Genomic DNA, 22,927 nt, shown 5'->3' with positions numbered 1-22,927 from the left:
AAAATCACCTTAGTTGCCTTGCAAGTTTCCTAAACATGCACAAGTCAGAATCTTGTCAACCGGAACAGATACTGCACTCAAAACATGAATGCTACACACCCATCTACTCACTCCTGAAACAACTAATTCTCTGTTCTTCACACCTCAGAAATGCATGGTTGTTCAAAAGTAAGCTCATACCGTAACTGTAGCATCAGCAGCTACATGTTCATGTTCTGCAGATGATGAAGTAGAGGGAAAGGAACAAGATTCCCTCTCATCCTTAGCGGATGGAGTGGGTTTCTTTAGACTTCGTTTTGGAGTCACAATTCGTGGCTTTTGGATCTTCCCTCTATTCCCTTTGGTGTCTTCTGCAGATTCAGAATTACTTTTTTTGCAAATTAAAGATAAAAATCCCAATGGTTTTCGTCCACCCCTGTTCAAAACAAATATGGTCAGGATGTCATAGGATTGCTCGATAAAAGGAAGATGTAAATAGCATTGCAGGAGTCCAATTCTATACACAGGAAATAAACACACACCTACAGGACATATGAAAATTCTAAGGAAAAAAACCAAAAAGTCATTCTGAGAAAGGCTTTGGTATTACTGAATATTCTGGTACAAGAGTTTTTATGTCTAGTCACAGAGATTCTTGACAATTTTTAAGCCTGGGAACAGGAACCTATTATTTGCTGTTACTCCACAGCTCGTAACAAGCTACCAGACTTTGGGAGAGTGGCTCCAAGAAGGATGGAGGCACACTTCTGAAGAACAAACTGAAAATTCTGAGCATCCTTCATGTAATCAATGGAAAACCTGATCCCCAAGAATGGGGCTACAGCAGACTATCTGCTGCAGGATTTTCGCCTAATTACAGCAGTAAACCCAGACCAGTGAGCTTATGGAAGTCACAGCACTGAGCTTATGTGAGTCATACACAAAGCATTAACTCTTCATGTTGTTAAAAGTTTACAAATTAGAGAAGTAAACTTTAAGGCAAGGATTCTGATGTTAATGCATCACTATCCAATTGCTGTGGATGTCCCAAATATAAATATACAATATTGGTACTCACACAAGCATAATGAAAAAGTAAATGCCAGATTAGAAGAAGCCAGTGGAGCATCGCAATCAAAATAATTAAGTACAGGAGCAACAGAGAACATGAACTCAAAACATTTAAATAAACAATACAGAAAGGTATATTTTAAAAATCAAGTCAACATATAGGTAACAGGAATATCCTCTGAGCTGCCAAGATTGAAACTTCTTTGGAGAAATGACTTATGTCAGTGCTAAAAATTCAGTAACAAATCTTACTGGGAGAATGAACATCCAAACAAATGGATGGGTATACATGACACAACATGAGACCTAGCTATGGAAAAGAACAAATTATCCTAAGTTCCTATCACAGCCAATGGATGCCTGCCTGACAAAAGGCATCTATCATGTCTAAACAGACACACAATATGTCAGTAGTGCCCTTCAGTTGATCTACTCATTTAATGAGTAAAATAATGCAAATTTCAAAGCAGTCAGTTTGATGCTTTCTGATTTGCAGGAGATAATAGAAACTGTAACTCTTAGCCATGCTGGTCACAAACAATGGTACTGAAAAGATGTCAACATAGAAACATCATCTTTTTTTACAGAACAAGCTGACAAAACATTATTGCAATTACTCCATACCTGAGTAATGGAGTTTTTGAAGAGGATGCTGGGCTTCTAGTTTGCTCCAACTGTGCAGATTCATGCACATTCTCTTGCTTTCCTTGTCCACTTATTTCTGCTCTTCTGTTAGAGGTTAATCTAGACGTAACATCCTCTTCCATTTCAGATGCTGCATTCTCAAGTGGTGCTTTCCCTAAGCTCTCCAAAGTCTCAAGCTGGCTTTTCTCAGGCAGTTGTGAGATAGACTCAGACACCAACACAGAAGTAAGTACTTTTTCCTTTGCTGAGGCCTCTGTTTTTTGAAAAAGATTCCCTGTAAAAGAAGTTGAGGGTCAAAGACTTCCATGATAACACAAGAGCCCAAAAAATGCATTATATTAAAATGGTTTGAACCATTACAGCAGAAGGGCTGAATTTTTGTTTAGTTTTATTTGTCCATTTATTTTTATGAGTCACCAATATGAATTAAAAGTTTGTGGTCTACTTTTAAAGCCTTCAAGATCATATGGATGTTATAGGAAGAAGCTGGTAGAAGTTACAGCACACTCTTCCCCCTTCCCCTACCCTTTATTAGCACACCACAGAACTAAGTCTAGTCACCTAGCCTGTTTAACCTTCTACAGCTTCCCTCAGCGGTCTTTTTCAGAGCCAAAATTATGGTTCACCAAGCCCTTCACTGGCTCAGATCAATGAAGATTGCATTGTCAGCAGTTTTGCTTTTCCTCTGTTTCTTCAGAGGCTGATTGATCTCCTAAACAATTCCGTACGTTTTCAGTAAAAATGCAAAACAAAATAAAAACAAACTATTTTGGCATTGCATGCTTAAAACGCCAGTTAATACTTTTGATTATCTGTGCTCCTTTAAAAGTGGAAATATTTGCTTAAGAGACGATAACACGTTTAGTCAAAAAAACCTCTCAAATTTCACTAATAAACTAGCTACAGCAATGCTTTTAAAACCATTATTAAATTACCAACATTTACATAATTCGGTACACCTAGTTTATAACAGAAAGCATGGAATGGTGGTATTAGTGTAGTACCAGGAAAATTTGTTTCTACTATTGTGTTAGATGGCCTCAGAAAGAATTATTTAGCATGACAACCAATACTAAGTTGTGATGTGTTTATATTCATTATACTTCGGTTTGCCAGTTTACATGTACATACCAGAAGTTACCATTGGCACATCTGGGGATTTAAGTGAATAACCCTGTATTTAAAAGAGAAAAAAAAAAAAAGGAGTTTTTTTAATTGCTCTTAATACAGAAAAGACAATTAAGTTGATAAACTCATATCACACATGCACAGTTCTAAGCACAGGACTGATACAGTAGGACAGTGCAGCATCATTCATCACTTAACTCATTTCCTAAGCAGGTTTTTCAAGGTGTTCTTATGACGAATTACTCAAGACAAGGATATTGAGATAAGAGATTAAAGAAGGAAGAAGATGGTTATCCATCCCTTCCTAGAAAGGCTCTCTGAATCATCCGGGGAATTACCACCCATGCCTACACCAAGGTACACTATACAATATCGGCCCACTTACAAAGATCAATGGTAGTTGCTGCCATAAGCTTGGTCATATTGTAAAAAAGCACAAAAGGATACTGGAAAGATGGTGGCTTGTTTTCACTGGCAACTTGCTTTTTAAACTAGTACCTGCTATGTTAAGAATCAATAGGAACATATCTATCTAAAGCTTCTTCATGTAACAGACACAATGCAGATTCAAAACATCATTCAGTGCACCTAGACATCCTGCCAGTCATCCAATACACCTCCAGAGTTTCCTCTCCTGCAATGCCATTGTCATAAGGGTGATGCAGAATGAACCAAGTAAGACATATTACCAGTCTGTCTACTAGGAAGTCTAATTCAAAAACACCTGAGAGCCTACAGATTCTCAAAAAACCCTAATAATAAATAAACAAATACCCAAAACCTGTTGTAGATTTAAAAACTAAAAGCCATCTATAGGTGTTGATTTTCCTTTTAAATTGTATAGGCATATATAGTACATATTTAAGCAAGTAACACCATTAAAAATAATTAAAATGCTCTATTATGTGTTATGCATCTACCCCATGGATGAAAACTCACCAAATTATGATCTCACCTTGCAAGTGGTTTCCAGGCTATTTTCCACTGTAACAGTAGATGGAGTTTTCTTGGAAGGAGGAAAATCATTCTCTTCAAGCTCAGCAGCCAACCGTTTTTGAGCTGTCTGCAACTTTGGAACAGGGTCTACTCCACTCTCTAGTTGTTTGGTTTCCATACTGCTGTTCAAAGGTCCAGCAACCTTACCAGCTGCAGTTGTCAAGGATCCAATACTGTTTATAGATATATAAAGTCATTACTGTGACAGTACTAGAAGCCAAAATTTACTTTGTATGAAGTTTCTGTGTGGAAAAATACAGTATTATTTATCTGCACAGTTGAACCCCCACATGCTGTATGGTCTCAAAAACATACAGACATATATAAGACATACAGAGAAGCAGCAGAGTATGATAAAGCTGTAATTGCATCACATTCTAGTTATGATCTGAGGACTTTCCTTAGTACAGTATAAGGGTTTGTGGGTTTTTTACTACTTTGCAACAGTTCCATTTTTCATAATGTCTTTTTCCTTTGTTTTTTTTTTCCCCTCCCAAATGGACTAAGAAATTTAGCTCAACAATAATGTTGAACTAAAAATTTTGTTACACTGCATTCAGAGGTACTCTTTGTAAAAGAAATTCAAACCCTTTTGGATTGTAGTAGACAAACCAGCTATTATTCTTTGGAGTAATTAATTGTGTTTTCACATTGTCTGCCTTTTAAATAGTAAATTCAAGACAATAAGAATTTACATCTACTGTTTATCATGTTTTCCAGAAAACCATCTATATGAATAATCTGGATGAGCAATTAATAAACAGATACTCTACTAAACTGTTGAAGTAATGTAAAATGCAAACATGCTTAGATTTTTTCATTTCAATTGCTTTGCATTGTAAGTATCCATATTGCAAAGTAAAGCTCAAGATGGGCAAATGACTTCTACTAAAAAAGAAGAATTACTCTAAAGGGTAAATCGGAATTAAGATGACACCAAAATCTCAGCTAACTAAAACACTAAATTTAAAACACCTATAGAATCTTCCTCACATCGAATTAGAGCCCTTTTTACTTTCTTAATTCTCTAGCCACCTGTCAAAACTACTTCCTCTTGCATTTCTTCTTTTGAAAGTTCTAATCTGTACTAGACAGTCAGAGAACAATCAAGGTACACAAAAACTGTTTCACTTTGATTAAAAAGAAAGCATTTACCTCTCCATTTCAGTCACAGTTGTTTCACTTGCATTTACAGGGCTGATAAGTATTGGGGCTGGTAGTACTGGTTCTGAAGTTTGCTCCACCATAGCAGATGCATCAAACTCTTTTGAGCCAGCTGGAATTTCCACCAATGTTAAAATGAATGTCTGTTCTTCCTCTGGACATCTGTGATCATCATTCACTACTATAATTTTTTCAAGGAAATAAGTAACAAAAAAACTATTAATCAAATATGAAAATATGCTGTTCTCTTCATATCCTCCCTACACAGAGTACTGAAATTTAAGGCATTCATTTCTCCATGGAAAAAGACACTGGACATATTCTTGAGACAATAAGCTTCCTGACTTCCCTGATAAGATACACATCATCATCTCCTGGTGCTTATTCACTGCAGAGGAATCCTGATTACCATTTAGAATGAGGAATATTAAAAATGCCTGGTAATGATGAAGACTTTAAAAGGGTGTTCTAGCATTAAAGAGCAATCTGCAGTTTAATTAAACGTATGTCATGGTGGTCAAGTGCCCCTCTGTCTTTAATTGCAACTCTCAGGTATTAAGAATTACTTCCTTAAATGGCAGATGTCTACTATTTTGAAGGTAAGCACAGGATTCTTCCCCTCACTGCAGATTGGCAGAACAGGATCTGAGAAGCATAGTCTTGAATTTAAGAGGAAAAACTGAGATAATTTAATCAACAAATAGATATTAACAGAGAGTTGCCAGCTGCCATCCATTAGAATTTAAGGAACAAACATTTGTGAAGTTTTCAAAAGATGGAAAACAACAATGGTACTCCATTATTTAAGACAGCTCTCAATGAGGTAAAGCTGTTATTCCAACCTCAGCTTGCCTGGATTCTTCATCTAATTAAACACAGTTTAAGATGCTTCACCGCAAGATTCTGGCAATAATACAGCACAGCAACAAATGCCTAAGAAGAAGTATTAGCCTTATCTTTTGCAGAAACTCATGAGTTACAGCTTTGGACTGTAGTTTCCACTAAAAGTAAGTATTCTGGGCCTCCGTCACTGTGACTATCCCCTATGTTAGACAAGTAATGGTTCCAAATCAAGCATTTCAATTTGTTCTAGGGAACAGCAGACATCACCTTCATAACTTTCATCGTACTGGATCAGTTAAGCACTAATCTGTTGACTCAGTACAGCTAAAGAAGGAAGTTTGATTGTTTTACACGACCCCTTGTCTTCTTTCCCTCTGCTCCACACTTGCACAGTACAGCCCTCCTACTCACAGAGCTCTGAAACAGCATTCACTCGGTAAGTTCAAGACAACTACAGCTCACTAAGCCAGTGGAAAACTACAGTTTCTCACCCTCTGTCATGTTCAGTTTTTGTTGGGTGAGTCAGAGGTGCAAAAAGGACTCTAAAAACTATATACTATACCTACCACAGGGTAAGCAGCAGGAACTCTCAACAGGGCAAAGATAGCAAGTTTCCCTTCCACTGATACTTAAACTTAATGAAGGGCTATTCAAATAGTTTTTAAGTCTAGTTTCTACTAATGAAATGTAAAGACAAGAGGCTAGGGAGGGGAATATCATTATGCTGTGGATCATTATTTGTGTTAATAGAATAGATTGATTATAAGTCAATGAAAAATTAAATTTTTTTTAAATGAAAATTTCAGGGTTGTAATTCATCTTTTAGTAAGCGCAAATAAACAAATGTGGGCTTTTGCTAACTTTGAATATTAGCACATTATACCTGAAGTTTCTTCTCTGCTGCTTATGCAATGTCGTTGAGCATCCTGAGTACAAGCTTCATTCTAGAAACAACACAGTTGAAATAAAACAACACAGTTGAAATTAATAAATCTGGAAAATTACTCTAGGAAACAGGAAGAAACAAAGCATGTCAAATGCTGAAGATCCAAAAACTCCAATCACATCATCATTATTTCATTTATTAGTTTTCACTTCTAGCTGTTCTAGGCTGAAGAGTACTAGTCTAACAAGGACAAGAAACACTGGGGAAATATAAAATTTATATGCAGCTTGTTGTCTATATTAATAGTTTGTCAAAATAAATTTATACTTCCTACAGCACAATTCTGTCAGAGATGACTCACACAATAAATTGTTCAGCGGCACTAAGAAAGCAGATTCCTACAACCCTTAACAAACCACTGAGTGCCAAATAAAAACATTAACCTCTACAGCTCATCTATCCCTTCCCTTCTACAGCTTGTCCCTTTACTAAAACCGGGAATTAATTGAACCAGCTCTACCACAAGCTGCCTTTTCTCATACTCTCTCTGCCAGGCCTGTAAGAGCAACATCATTTTTGCACATTGTCCTTATATGAAATCAGCCTTGACACAGCAACCTGCTGCACTCAGGAAACAAGCTACTATGCATCAGCTGTTCCAATGTAACTATATGCTCACTGACCTCACACAACACTAGAAACCCTGGGGAACTGTGAATGAACCTGTCTCTCATGACAAAAATAAGGTAACTCTCATTTATACTACAACATGGATCCACAAGCCACTGCAAAGAAATGCATGTGCAAGACATATTGTTTACCTGTGACAGCATAAATGATGATAATATAAATGATATAGATATATGCAAAAATATGCAAAATTTGTGTATGTCATATAATCATGCATGTAAAGCTCTGAATTGTTTAATCGTTTTTTTAAATAAATGAGAAAGAACATAACGAAGAATGCAGTTTGCTTTGCTCCATCCAAGCAGTAACACTTTAACTTCATTTTAATGTAAACAAACATAACAGTAAGATGTCAGTCACACTGAATGGATACAAGAATCTTAAGTAACTTCTTCCATCAGGACTTCTTAAAAATTCCTCCCAGTTTTGCTAATGTGTATTACTTATTACTGAAACGTTCTAAAGAGAGTTTGCAAACATTAAGTTTGTCTGAAAGATTATTTGGATATGCCCCTGCGAAAAAGCAAGTTTCATTTACCACTGAAGTATCAAGTGTTTACAACTGGTGAGTATATTTGCACTGAAAACCTCTTTCTTTACAGAATTTCAAAATCTTGGCACTTCTGGACTGTAATTAAGTTCTTGTTCTTTACCTGAGTAAAGCTGACTGTACAGATTTGGTGCTCAAGAGGACAAGGACTCTGCTCAGACAGTTCATCCACAGAACTTTGATTTGGACAATCTTCTTGTCCAAGGTGTGATTTTTCAGGTTTTGGTGATGCAGTTAGATGTCCCAAATCTCCTGAATTTCCACATGCATCTCTTATCTGCTCTTCTGTTCTGCAAGGTATATATCTCGTTAAATTGAAACCAGATAAAGATACCCTATGCAAATGCTAAATTCTGTGTTACAATGTATTTAATATGAATAATATGTAATTACAGGGAAACAAAGTGCCTGTTTAAAGACTACATCATTGTACTAAACAGAACGCATAATCTTTGAACAAATCTACATAAAGAATTTCACAGAAAGGCCTCTGTAACTTCACTAATGGAAACACTCCTACTTGAAAGCACAACCAAGCAGGAAGCCTTATAAGCTCATTAACATTTCTAAATTAATCAACTCATTAACATTTCCTTGCAGTTTCATGAAAGACAGTTAAGCAACAAGGTAATTTCTAAGTTCTAAAACAGCAAACAAAAGTTAATGTTCTATCTCCAAAAGCTGTAGCAGAACACATAAGGGAGAAAAACCTGAAGTCTCAACTGTACACTATCTGTGTAAACACAGTGTCTGTGAGCACACTTTTTCCATTACAGTCACATACTACACCTGAACTTCAGCTGCATATTTTAAGACACAGTAGGAATAAAGTCAGTATTAAATGATGAGTCTTCTTACCTCTCAACTTTGTCTACTTGCTTGTTAAGTTTCATACTTCCAGATGCAAAATCAGGAAGAACTGAAGAATCATCTGCAGCTTGTCTGACTGGCTCGGGTTCCACCTTCTGCATTTCTGCATTACCCCTCAAGGTTGTAGGATCTAAGTTTTATAAGAACAAAAATTAAAATATTGTCTTTGCAGTCTGCAGGTATATATATCTGTATTCTTTTTTATATATAATCTTGTATGAATTAAAGTTTTGTAGTATGTTTATACAGACACATATACATGAATATGCGCATGAATAATTGTGTCTTACATAAATAAGGTATATATACACACATATCTCATCTTGCCTTTCCTATTTTGCCAGTGGCATGAAGACAAGAGTTTGAAGATTATCTTTTTTGCAACTGCTTTAAGAATAGAAAGCCAGTTCCTTCTACCTCCTCTTTCACTTTAAATGGAAGGAAAAGACAGTGATAACAGAAAAAAGTACAGTGGATTTGACTGTATTTCTGTATTTGTATAGTTACAGATTCTGCCAATGTGTAATTGGCAGTCCAGTAATTTAAGTGCCTTGCAAGTATTTTAATACCGGCAGAAAAAACCTGCCATTCAAATTTCATTTAATTTCATACTGAAAAGTATTCTCATATACATTATACACGTATAAAACGATATCACAAATGGGTACCCTATCTTACAATGGCGATGTTTCACCTGTAAATGTGAATGGAAAGTGAAAACTTTCAGCTTTGTTCCATTTCATCAACAGATGTGAATCTATTGAATAACCATTTTCAGAGCCCTAGGATAAGAAACAGGCTTACCAGATTGAATTTGCTCTAGTTGTTCCAGAAGTATATTTGCATTAAATATCTCCTGCATTATGTTTTCACTGGACCTCAATATTGCAGAGGCTGGCTCAGGCTCCAGGTGTCCGCCTCCTGTCAGTCTCATACTACTCACCACAGGCAAAGAGCTACCACTACAAGTAAAAGGAAAAATGTCATCAACAGAGTCCTTGATTTTTGACAGTTAGTGAAGAGAAGATATAAGAGATATGGAGTAGATCAAACAATGAAGACCTGAAATGCAGGCTACAACTGGCAGAGAAGACAGGAAACTACCCAGCAAGATAAAAAAAAAAAAAAAATCTTCTGCGAATTGAAACAGACTAGTATGCTGCAAACTAGTATGTTTCTAATGTAAAGGAATTTAAAAAAAAAGAGAGAAAAATGTATATGTTTAAATAACAGGAGAAGATCAGAAATCTAATACATATGACACGGTAGTAAGTTCTGGTAATACAAAGAAAATAATAAATAAAAGTAATACAAAGAAAAATAATATAATTAAACTGGATGCAAAATAAATTATCTTGGATTAACATTTTTCAAAGAGCATAATCTCATACTTTGTTCAAGCAGTCAACAAGTTAAATAGTTTCTCAAATAAATCATGATAATCAGCAGATGTTTCTCTGGGAAAGTGTCCCACTAAGCTGTCTAGTAATTCACAAATGTAAAAATTATTAATGATCATTCATTCAAATCATAATGATGGAAGATCAACTGGTTTCTTGCCATCCCTTTGCTCTAAATCTTTGATCTACACCCCTGCAGCAGCAGTGACAATTAAGTAATTTGCCTTGGTCTGATTAGCTGTAGAGAACTTTGCAAGAAAGAGCTTGATAATTAAGAATGATCCAGTACATAATTAGTTTGCATATTTTTTTCTCCCCCTCTTCCCCGAGTAAACCTAATTTCATGAGAGAAAAAACAGTTGTAGATACCCAAAATTACACACAAACACTTCATAAAAGTAGTAAGAAAGAGATGAGAGGAGTTCCTGCATATTACATACTACATTACATTAACTGAGAAACCTTTACTTAAGCAAGACTGCTTGCAAATTGATAAAAATGCCAGAAAGAACCAAGCAAAAGTAAGCAGTGCCAGAGGATCTCTCTCACTAAAGAAAATGAAATAGTCAACCTGGTATCAATAGCATCCATCTCTGAATATTCTTCTATCCCTGTTCTTGTGCCAGTGATTTGATGCTCTACATTGATGTTGTTTCCATCCTCAGAAGGCACCAAATCCTTGACTGAAGTGTCTGAAGAAAGCAAATACTGACTAGAAGTTCTATATTTTTTGGAGTAGGCATGATTTACAAGGCTATGAGCCATGTCCAAGTCATCTTGAGCAGGTAACATATGTGTCTGTTCTGGTTATAAAAATAAACAGAAGGGAAAATTTCATTTAAAACACTCAGGTTTGGCATGTATAAAAAGCTATATAACTTCAAGTCTTGTTTAACAAAGTTTCTATTCTCCAAAGACACGGATTGAAAGCCCAGATAAACACAGTCCTAAGAGAATACTTTTTGTAGTAAGAACACAAAAAGTAGCATTCAGGAAATGAAAGCAGATTAAAAAATGGTAGACAAAATCTGTAACAAACCCAGGTAATTTCAGGTTGTAGCTAGTTAGGATGAAAAGGCTATGCTTAACATTAAAGGTCTGCAAAGGTCACTGAAAGTTACAGTCGTTTAAGCTTGATCCCTTTCTTTCATCCAGTTTATGTGCCCAGATCAATTTAAACATGTGTATCCTAAAGGCAACAAAAACAACTCTCTAGCAGTGATACCATTGGCAGTATTCAGTAGGGTGCCTGCCTGTTTCATTATGCGTTACAACGCACAGGATTAAAAGCATGAAAGGCTCTTGACCTCCTGCTATGCAGCAGCACGTGGCAGAGCTTTGCAGCCACTGCTCCATCCCTCCTTAGGCGGACCCAGAAAGCATGCGAGCAAGGCTTTGTCCCATAAATCAGATCATACCTTCAGTGCTTGTTTTTAACTGGAAATTTGGATCACCCATGGCAAGTAAAGTCATGGCAGCTTCAGTGCTTCCATCATTAATTCCTGTGAAGTCTTTCACACACATTGAAAGTTAGAACCACATTAACTAGAAACATTAACATATTCAAAAAATATTTGACACTACCACCAATACAGTGAAGTACGTATTTTTTAAATTGACCTTATTTATGAATCAAAATGCTTGTAGGCAAGCAGCCATTCTCATCCAGCAAATCCAAACTACTCTTAAAACACTGAGCAGCAACACAACTGCCTTTAAGGGTGTACTGAATACAGGTGGCAAGGTGTTGCCAGCAGGGGCCTGCCCTGGACACAGCCAGTTCCAGCTGACCCACTGCAGGATACAGCTGAGCTTCTCAATCAAGATCGTGGCACCTTTGGAAACAAATTTTAAGAAAGGGGGATATGTGTATATCAGTAGCAAGTTAACAGGAAATACATAAGCAAGATTGTTTCATATCTACCTTTGTCCACATCTGGATTTTCATGTATGATTGTTTCCTTAAATACAAAGAAAACAATATCAAAGTTATATATATATAATATATATAAAATTACCTCATTTTTATTTAATGCTTACATGTAAATTCTGTGCCCACAAGTTACCCTGGTTTTAAGGCTAACAATATTTACTAACACAGTTTTCCCACAGGTGTGCCTCACATCTGTATGTTACAGGTACCAATAAAAAAAGCTACACAGCTGCATTCAGACATGGCAAAAAGAAACTGCTGAAATAGCTTTGTATGACCAATGAAACAAACGAAAGACGTTCTTACAGTTGTTGAGGTGCTTTCTTCTTCCCTCTGTACTACTGGTTGGATAGAAGCACAAGTAAGACTTTCAGCATCAGTAGCCACCTGCACATCTGGGATATTCACAGATATTTCCAGCTGTAAAAGTAATTTTACAAGTATTTGAGTTCATCAGATGCAAAAGAAAATCTGTCAAATGAAAATTTTTATAAACTTCACATATTTAACAGATGTTCAACATCTAGAGAAATCCTTTGCAAAAATCATACCTTCTGATTTGAGAAGGAAGCAGTGGTATGAATAGAAGGCAGAACAGGTACTGCTGCCTGTAGTTAAGTGGAAGCATCAGACAACCTAAGGCCTTGTTTCTAGTCACTCACCTGTCCACTGAACTAAGCTATGCAGCTGAGATCTTTTATAGTGACTCTTTACCTCAAATGGGTTTTCTTATTTTTTAGTCTTTTTCTGCTTTTTAAGTGTTCAGGATGGAAAATCAGTACAGACTTATTTCCAAAGCAAGATAGGGAATCAACATGCAGACACATAGAAACAGACCCACTCACCATTTCACCTATTTTTTTTTCTTCCTCAGCAATGTATTTTCACTGAGAACTTCAGACATTTGACATTTTCAGAAATGACGACTTGAAATTTGACAGAAAGTTTATACTTCCAGGGAAGTTCTTACAGAAAACACTACTCAATCTGAGTTGCTCTCAAAGGCCTGCACATTACAGACTTTCAACTGACCTATTTAAATTTTACAACGGGTCCTTGGGTATCTAACCACATTCCTCATTATTACTCATGTCTCCTAAGCATTAAACTAGGCAACTTGATTGTAATCCCCAAGCATTAGATATACTCTACATCTCTGAAATTAAGGATTCAGCAAAAGTTTCCATACGGCAACTTTGCCACCAATTATCATTCTAGAAATCCCTTTGTGTTTTGACTGAGCTTTAAATTATTCTGCTGTTTCATCTGGAGAAAGAAACAGTGTGATTCATTCAGGAGACAATAAAAAGCAGGATTTTAATGGGCAAAGAGAAGAAGAGGACCAGCAGTAGTGGTATGAAAAAAAGCACTAGAAAGCAAAAAGCACCAAAGTGAATGGAAAGTAGCAATGACAGGAAAAATAACAGAAAAATGTCTTCTACTGGATGGTGTAAGACCTAAGCATGATAAATGGTATGAAATAAAGGATGAAGATTGTACTGGCCATGACTGGGATGAAGTTAATTTTTTTCATACCAACCCACATAATGTTGTCTTCTGGATTTTTAACTACAACATGGTTGGTAACACACCAGTGTTTCTGCTATTCCTGCACAACATCAATGCTTTTTTTCTATTTTATCCAGCAAGGAGGCCAGGGGTAAGCAAGAGGTCAGGAGAGCACACAGCTAGTACAGCTGACCCAAGCTGATCAAAAGGAAATTCTGTATCATATCATGATACGCTCAACAATAAAAGCCCAGGGAAAGGAGGGAGAAGATGAAGCCGTTTGTGGTTAGGGCATTTGTCTTCCAAAGTTACTCTTACATAAACTGAGGCCCTGATTCCCAGGAAGTAATCTGACAGTGGAAAGCAGCAAACACATTCCTTATTTTGTTTTTCATTTACATGCAGCTTTTCCTTCATGTATGTAACTGTCTTTATATCAACAGAGAAATCTTCTTGGCCTCCTAATTTCTCCTTGTCACACAGGAAAAGGGAGTAAGCAAGCAGATGTGTGTGTCTGGTTGCTCGTCAGGTCAGCCTACCTGAATAGTTAAAAGTTTCTTGGCAAGGGGGACATGACATACAGAAACATTTTCCTCATACCCTCATTTCCTAACATTCAAATATGAAATTGAAGTGTTCCATTTGATCCATTTTGGGCCTCAAAACACATGGACAAGCATCGAGTCTGGGCCTATATTCAATCCCAATAAACAAACTGGTGAGTTCCCTGCAAACCTATATACAGTTTGTAAACATAATTACATAACTGGATTTTAGGCTGAGGCTGTATTAAGTTCAAAACCAAGTGTATGTGCCAAGTAACATCCCTGCTACTCTCAACACCATTCTTAACTTGAACTTGGATAAAACCCAAATACCCAGAGATACAACTAGTATACAATCTTTTTAAACAATCAGAACAAAATTACAGATATAGAATCCAGCTACACCATACCTCCTCCACAGTTTCCTGTATCTGCATAGGAATTGGTTTTGGAGATCGAAGCCCTATAGGAACAAACACTGGAGCCTTGTTCACTTCCTCTGATGCAAAGCATTCATCTTCATCATCAAGTTCAAAATCATCTGCCTCCTCATCCTCCTCCTCTTCCTCTTGAGAAGCCCGGAGGGTAACAAAGGTTATCTTTGAACTTCTGGGTTCCTTCCCAGATTTTCTTCTCTGTATAGTTTTCAAACTTTTGTCTCTGGTAACACTCAGTTTAGCATCTTGCCTCTGAATCCCCTTCTCACTGCAATCAGGCTCACATTCAGAGGCAGAAGAAGGAGCCGTTTTTGCCTCCAACACATGTTCTGGCAGTGCCATCTGTTTTGATGATCTCCTGAACTGCCTTCTAAAGTACAGAACAAAAACAATGAAATCCAAGACTTTCCAAAGGGAGGGATACAACAAATCAAAATAAACTCAATTTAAAAAAATAAGTTATCATTGTGACCAACAATGCAAACTATTTACTTCTTAACTTCTTAGTGACACATAAGCATTTAATCAGAAATTTAACTTCTTCCTGTGTACATAAGGTACTTATTGCAAATATGTATTAAGCAGTTTCAAAATGCTAGAAATGTTCACAATTAAACTTGCAAGAAACACAATTCTTTGATTAGAAAAGTATGAAATTATTTTAATTTTGAGGGATGTGGAAGTCACATACTTTTTAAGTCATAGGAACAGTTCCAGTTGTTTTTTGCTAAAGCTAGACTAGAAGCCCCCAACTATGATACTTTAATTGATTAGACTATTGTTTACAAACTGAAACTATTAGGTGATAACTACTTATCTGCTTTGGTTTCTCAGACAGCATTCTCTTCAATAATCAGTTACCTACAATTTCCTCCTTTAAAATCATGAGCACAATCACTCTGAGTACCAAAAGCAATGACAAACTTTGCCCCCAAAACATTCTCCTTGGTAAACTGGTGAAGAGTGGAAGCAAATGGTAGCAGAGGACACTACTGGCACAAAGTTTCTCTTTAGGTTAATCCCACAATCCTGTGCCTTCAAAAATGGGTACTCTCGTGTCCTCCCCTAAAAAATCAGGAATTTCTGTTGAAACCATGGGATAGATTGGTGAAAGTACTGGCTGTGTTCATTTTATGAGAATACAGGCAGAGTAAGAGACAAAGGAGCATTTGCACACATCTGCTAAGTTCAGATGGAAGACACAAAAAAAAAAAACTGACATGCTGCATGCACTCACATTACACATGGCAGAACTACAGCCAATAACTGTCAATCAACTGAGTTTGGTTTACAAAGCAAAACAGCTGTTTTACCTTGTGAGACTGCCTGGACACTTTTCTTGTGAGGTAGAAAGCTGAGAATCATTATCTTGTTCTACGTGTTTCTCACTCTCTGATGATATCCCTGGAGACTGGAGTGTAATGTCCAGCCTGATTCTCTTACGAGATGTTTCTTCAACATTCTCTGCAAAACTGTGTTTCCTTGTAGCCTCTGAGAAGGATCCAGCTTCCACTGTACTACTGGAGTTTTCCTGAACAGAGGAGATTATTATTACTATATTAAGTGCCAAACATTTGTAACTGGTTTTGGTGACTGAAAGAACTTAGTTTGAGGATCTCGAGAATGTGCCCAGCTGTCATCTCTGATAACTTAGGATATTCTTCCTTGATGTCTTTAATTTTGGGTTCTGTAGCAGAGGTGTCATTAACTGATATTATCTATGATACTTGAATTCGCAGTGCAGCTGGTAGTTAACAGACCAACACCGTACTCAATTTATCAAGAGCAACAACCCTTTAGAAGCTGGAAAGATAAATAACTTTCTAAAATTACCTATTAATTTAAAGATCAATTTGCAGGAATTATTTTTTTTCTGCCTTGGGAACAAGGTAGGAAGAAGAAACTAACATACTTTATAAAAAAGCATTTCAATATTATTCAACATATACACAGACAAACATCAGCAACCACAATTCCATCAACTATGGATACTTGGCTAAAAGAATATGCTAACTAGAAGTTTTAGTCATACATATAAAAAATAAGGAACACTAGATAAACTTGATCCAGTTATCCAGCATTAGAGATGGAACTAGTCTGGGCTAAGTTAGGCCTGTTGAGCAAATTTAAGAAGGTCTGACCTTTGTTCACACTCATTTTAATTTCTAAGTGTACTAACACAGATTTTAGGCAGTATCTGAAGTTAGGTAACTGCCTTAATTTCCATTGTTCAATGAATAACAAACAATAAATTATTTTTCAATAGTGTTAGCATGTATTTATTATAATGCAAATTTCTGATCATATAAACCATCAAACTTAGGACAACAGTGTATATTAGGTATTTCCATAGGTTTTAAATTCTAATTCCATTTATTCAGTATAGTTTCCAATGGTGAATTTTTAAAAAATCAAATAATCACATTAACATTTTCCAGCCACACACTGGATTTCTGTGCCACCTATCTTTCTAAGAATTTGGGCAAAAGGATTGAGGTGTAACTGGCTCAAAATACATGATAAGCACTTACCCCTGATACACCTGTTTTTAATAACACCAAAAATTCTTCATTTCTCTCAGTACTGTCCTCTTCTCTGTTTTCACACTCTCCAGGATAATCTCTTTTCCCAGTAAGTCTCATTAGGTCTGGCGTCGGGTTCCAATGGGGTTCCCTTCCTCTCTGTTCACTTTCTTCTCCAGAACTTAATTTATCACTGGACCTACAAAAATATGTTTTAACTTTTACTTCTGAAGAACTATAAAGTACACTCTATAAGTGTGGCTTACTATCAGATATTTAGTACTTCTAGCTAGAAATGAACTTATGTTCTGAATTTTTATTTGCTTAGTTGGCTAAATGTAAAAAAAAAAAACCATAAAAGAAGAAAAAACACACTGCATAAAGGAAATAATTCATCTGCAGTAGTGGACCTTCCTGATTAGTTTCGGGAAAGATTTTAGGAAACAAAAGAACATAAGGTCAGATAGACTGGAAAATGTCAGACCAACACAGGTCTCCAAAATTAAGCAGCCATAGGAACACTATATTCACTAATTCCAGTGCTCAAGGTTCTACTGCTTTCAAAAAGGATACAATTCTTACATCTGTTCAAACAAGTTCAGATAGGTAAGAGAGAAATCTTGGCCTTCTAAACTAATGGTTTGAGAAGAAGGGACTTAGAGTAATGCAGAAGAATACAATTTAATCAGCCTCATCTGAGTCCCTGGGAAGGCGACAGAACAACTGAATCTGGAAACTACTTCCAGACACATGAAAAACAACCTAACTTGGAGTAGTTAGCATGGATTAGTAATGGGGAAGTTATGCTTAATCAACTTGATAACATCTTTCAATGAAATGACAGGCTCAATAAATAAAGGGAGAGAAGTAAGTAGTATCTGCCTGGACTCCAGCAAGGCTTGTTAACACTGTTGAACACTGTCTCTTGTAACATGCTGATAACTGAATTCATGAAGTATGGACTGAAAGTACATTAAAAACTGATTGAGTTGTCAAGTTCTGAGGTTTGTGATCAGTGATGCAAAGTCCAGTTGGAGACCAACAACCAACACTGTGCCCCATGGGTTAATACTGTATCGACTCCTGTCCAGTATCTCCACAAAATAATCTGGATGATGGAGCAGAGTGTAACCTCAGCAAGTTTACAGATTAGGCAAATCTAGAAGGAATTGCTTCCCAAGGACAGACACGCCCAAAGGTTATATTGGCCTCCAGAGGGACCTGTAGAGGCTGGAGTAGTGGGCTAAAGGAACCTCAGGAAGTTCAGCCTGGGGAGATGCAAAGTCCTGCACCAGGGCAAGAGCAACACAAGGCACCACTGCATGCTGCAAGCCACCCTGGTGGGAAAGCAGGTTTGCAGAAAAGAGCCTGGCTGTCCTGACGGTCTCTGAGTTAAACGTGAAGCAGCAAAGTGCTGTGGCTGCACAAGCAGGTAATGGTGACCTGGGCTGCAGCAGGAGAAGTGTTACCAGCAGACCAAGGGAGGTGATCCTTGCCCCTTGTTCAGCACTGATGAAGCCACACCTGCAGGACTGACCAGTTCTGGGCTCCCTGGTGGGAGAGACCTGGATACACTGGAGACAGCCCCTCAAAGGGTCACACCGATGGTAAAGGGCTGGAAGCATCTCTCCTGCGACAAAACGCCGAAGGAGCAGGAACTGTTCAACTTGGAGAGAAGGCTCATGGAGAGCCTTCTCTGAAGGATCTGAAGAGATCCCTCTTCAACAGTTCCACAAAAACTCAAGGGGAGGCTGCAAACAGGACAGAGCCAGGCACTTTCCAGGGGTGCCCAGTGATGGGACAAGAGACAATGGGCAAACGCTGCAAGACAGGAGGTTCTTCTGAGCACCAGGAAATCCTGTTTCACTGTGAGGGTTACCAAGCACTGGCACAGGCTGCCCAGAGAGACCGTGGAGTCTCTATCCTTGGCAAGATTTTTGAGACATTTGAGAAGCTGTCCAGACAGTATTGGGCAACCAGCTCCAATTGCCTTGACCAGAAGACTTCTAGCAGACCCTTCCACCCTCAACCATTCTGTGAATCTGTGAAAGTGCCCCATCATAGAAGATGACAAGATTGTCAAGTAAGGCCCTTGTCTTGCTAGCCAAAAGACTCTGGGACATGATTTCAACATAATTTTTGGAAGAGATTTAGAGAGTTTTAGGGACAGATGCAAACCACAAGTTAATTCCACAAAATTGCAAAATTTTAAAATAGATTTGGGACTGCTCTGTGTAAGTTAAGACTGAGCAAAAGGTAGCTTATAACACAGGGCTGTCACATGTAAGTGCCACAATCTGCCTCATACTGCACATAGATTATAAGCACTATCACAGAAGTTTTACTACTGGAAAGAAAAATTGAAGAGACTCAGAATATATCTTACAGAAACAAAGTGAGCTTGCTGTTTTCTTCTCATTTCTCAATTATAAGGGAGTGCAAATGGCATTGTCAGTCTTTGGTCCACATTCCACATCATGGGTGCACTGTACCCCAAGAATTTATTAGTGAGAAATTCGGACAACTAAACCCTGATTACTTGCTTCCACTCTCACCCATGAAGTACCTTCTAAAAAGAAAAATAACCTTGGAAAAAAAACCCTAATCCTCTTAAAAACTGTTCTATTACTTAAGAACGCCACCTAGTGACTTGCACAGCACATAGCAGATAACTAGTAACAGCTCCAGAAGCAAGTGCTGTATAACAACTGGAAAAATGCACAAAATTTTTAAAGTACTGTCATATCTTAACCACAGCTGACAAGTGTCATGAAGTCAGTCAGTCCCTAAACCCCTGGGAGGAGGAGAATTGGAATGAAAAGGTAAACCTTGTGGGTTTAGATATGAAGTTTAATAATCATAACAAAGTAAAATATAAAATAATGAAAAGGAGAGGCAGACACATAGACAGAGGGGAATAAAACACAAGGAAACAAGTGATGCACAACTGGTCACTGCTTGCTGACTGACACCCAGCCTGTGCCCAATAAGTGTTCAGCATCTCCTAGCCAGGTCCCTCCAGTTTATAGAGTGAGCATGATGTTCCATGGTATGGAATATCCTTTTAGCCAGTTCACACCAGCTGTTCTGGCTGTGCTCCCTCTCAGCTGCTTACGCACCTGCTCCCTAGCAGACCATGAGACACTGAAAAGTCCTCAACTCAGCGTAAGCACTGCTCAACAAAACCTAAAATGTCAGAGTGTTATCAATGTTATTCTCATATTGAATCCAAAATGCAGCACTGTACCAGCTAATAAGAAGAAAATAAACTCTACCCCAGTTGAAAATGAAAGATTTTTTACTTTGAAAAGAGGTAACTTTACCTTTCTGTGGTATCCTGAACGCCTCCTATAGCATCTGTAGATAGGCACACTTCTTGCACTCTTTTGCGGTTATAATCTGGTGATTTTTTAGAAGAATAAAGCGTTTCTGATGTCATGCTTCTTGAATTTATGTCTAGATTGTCACTCTCAGCCAAATTTCCCACAAGCAACAATATGTCCATGTCATCCTTTGATTTGAGAAAAAAAAAGCCCAACAATATTAGCAAAGTATATAAAAATATTTATTATTATAACAAAATAAATCACCTGTAAAATAAAGTGTTGCAAATTATGATCAAGTTGCTAACCTGAGATGAAACTTCATTTAAAAACTGCCAAGTAGTTTATGGTACCATCACTGCTCCTTGCTCCTCTAGGAAGGCATTTAGCTAATAAAAGACAGATACTAAAACCAATATAGTCCTTCATGAAAAGCAACCAAGGAGCTCAGGAGAAACCCAGCAACAGAATACAGCATGCAGGTAACTACTTGTGTATCATGAATATGACTGAAATGTCAAAATCCAAGTGAAGTCTTTGTATGTCTTATCAATGTGTCACTAGCAGGATTTTGGAAAACCCTGTAATAGCATGCAAATACTGAGCAGGAATTCTTACAAGGCTGAAATTAATTAATGTATTTACAAACAGCTTATTTAGATGCCTTAAAAAAAGCTAGAGTGGAACCAAGAATCAGTAAGTGTAGTCAGGAATAGAATCTCACTTTTGAGGAGAGAAGGTTTTCAGATTCTTCTGTCACAGGTAGATTCTCTCCATAATTCATTTCTTCTTCATCTGGGGCAGTAAGTTTTTGTACTACTGGAGATACTTTATTGCTGTATGTTCTTTCTAGATTTGGTCTAGCTCTTGGAGACTCAATTCTTACGAGTTGTCCTGGTTTCAGAGCACTTAGCCTGCCTTCTTGGGAGGTAAGTTTTTCAGTACTGATGAATTTAAAGCAAAACAAACAAATATAAAGAAAATACACATTTTACTTTGGCTGGGAGAGAAAAAAAGCACTTCTGCACTTACATTTTGAATTAACACTTACACAAGAGACTACCAGACTGCTTTGTTTAAGATTAATAAAATTATATTTTCAAATACATTTCTCATTTATGGTTAACTTTGGAGCAGAAATAACAAAATTATTTTGTCAAGGCATTTTTAACATAAAAAACAAGTCGTGTTGCTAACCATACCAACATGAAAGCATCAGCAGTCTAACACACATTTAAGATCTTATTTCAACAACAGTGGCAGTAAAATAGAAGAACATATGGATGGACAAATAAAGAGTCAAGTCTCTGACATTTTGCAAAATTTGAATGTTACATATCTTACAACAAATCTTACACATGTGATTGCTACTTAAGTAAATACAGACCAAGTATTAAAAAATCTTGGTCAGGAACACCTATGAGCTTGTACAGATCAAGTATGTACCAGATAAATAATAACAAAGAGTGCAGGCAAAAAAAATGTGCTCTGAAAACACTGGAAAAAGCTGTTTGTAGGCACTGGAAATGAAATACTGTAAAAAGACAAAAGACAAGGAACAGAAGGATTGACACTTGCAAAGGTATCTCATTACACACAGACAAAAGCTTTTCAAATGCTATTTTGCTAAACTCAAACCTCACCTGCTTTGTTCAGACAACAAGGTTTCAGAAATAGAGAGCACCTCAGGCACCTCTTGCTGTTCCTGCTCCTCTTTGCTCAATACATCTGCTTGACACAATACAGCTTCATTTTCACCCTTCAATTTACAGTAAAGGAAGCATGAAGAAAAATAGAAGTACATAAGCTTCTAAAACAGACATATACTCAATATACAAAAATAGAAACAATGCTATTTTCCCAACTGAAATAAAGGTAAAAATAATGTTATCATAATTCAAGTTATATACAAAAAGGAACAGAAGTCTTAATACTCCTGGGATACCTAGAGTTAAGTTCTTAAACACTATGTGCACCCAAGCATTATGGGAAACACCCGTCTACTTGGTATTCAATCAATTCCCTAACACATGAAGCATGGTCAAAACAAGATACTTCAGCAAATGGAAAACCTTTGAAAACTGGACACAGCAGAGGGCAGCAGACACACCCAAGCCACAATAACATAGCCTCAAGATCCAGAAGGCCTAATAAGCTTCATGTCTGTATTTACCACACTGGCTCCACGAAGAAGCCCCTCAAACACATCCTTCAACACTTCAGGCCTGACAGCTTGACTAGTAAAGAGGAGCCTCAGACCTGCTCTGGTTCTACAGATTTGCCCAGTACAGAGCAGATGCATGTGTGTGGTTCACAGGCCTCAGGTCCAAAGCAGCCAAAGCTGAACCACAAGGAACTATCCCAGCTAGGGGCGAGCCGACTGTGGCACTGATGGAAATTGAGAGATTCCTGCAGGACACAAGTACTTCTGATAGG

The 22,927-nt window shown here is 37.3% G+C and overlaps 1 protein-coding gene across 3 annotated transcripts in view; it reads right to left on the bottom strand.

Moving 5' to 3' along the window:
- Positions 1-22,927, bottom strand: part of BDP1 (BDP1 general transcription factor IIIB subunit) — a 53,334-nt gene that overhangs the window by 3,810 nt on the left and 26,597 nt on the right. For all 3 annotated transcript variants that reach the window (XM_014271115.3, XM_014271116.3, XM_074532931.1), the window contains exons 23-41: positions 22,135-22,250; positions 21,216-21,435; positions 20,492-20,679; positions 17,178-17,367; positions 15,960-16,177; positions 14,620-15,016; positions 12,462-12,575; positions 12,147-12,183; positions 11,641-11,733; positions 10,794-11,025; positions 9,627-9,784; positions 8,811-8,952; positions 8,056-8,242; positions 6,710-6,770; positions 4,975-5,164; positions 3,779-3,992; positions 2,827-2,869; positions 1,675-1,969; positions 181-415 (exon numbers count right to left, since the gene is read on the bottom strand). In XM_014271115.3, the coding sequence (XP_014126590.2) occupies positions 181-415; positions 1,675-1,969; positions 2,827-2,869; positions 3,779-3,992; positions 4,975-5,164; positions 6,710-6,770; positions 8,056-8,242; positions 8,811-8,952; positions 9,627-9,784; positions 10,794-11,025; positions 11,641-11,733; positions 12,147-12,183; positions 12,462-12,575; positions 14,620-15,016; positions 15,960-16,177; positions 17,178-17,367; positions 20,492-20,679; positions 21,216-21,435; positions 22,135-22,250 (3,330 nt within the window). The remainder of the gene's footprint in view (positions 1-180; positions 416-1,674; positions 1,970-2,826; positions 2,870-3,778; positions 3,993-4,974; positions 5,165-6,709; positions 6,771-8,055; positions 8,243-8,810; positions 8,953-9,626; positions 9,785-10,793; positions 11,026-11,640; positions 11,734-12,146; positions 12,184-12,461; positions 12,576-14,619; positions 15,017-15,959; positions 16,178-17,177; positions 17,368-20,491; positions 20,680-21,215; positions 21,436-22,134; positions 22,251-22,927) is intronic.

The sequence above is a fragment of the Zonotrichia albicollis genome, chromosome Z, assembly GCF_047830755.1.
Source record: "Zonotrichia albicollis isolate bZonAlb1 chromosome Z, bZonAlb1.hap1, whole genome shotgun sequence".
Classification (NCBI taxonomy): Eukaryota; Metazoa; Chordata; class Aves; order Passeriformes; family Passerellidae; genus Zonotrichia; species Zonotrichia albicollis.
The sequence above is the reverse complement of the archived record's forward strand: the minus strand, read 5'-3'. Positions and strand labels throughout refer to the sequence as shown.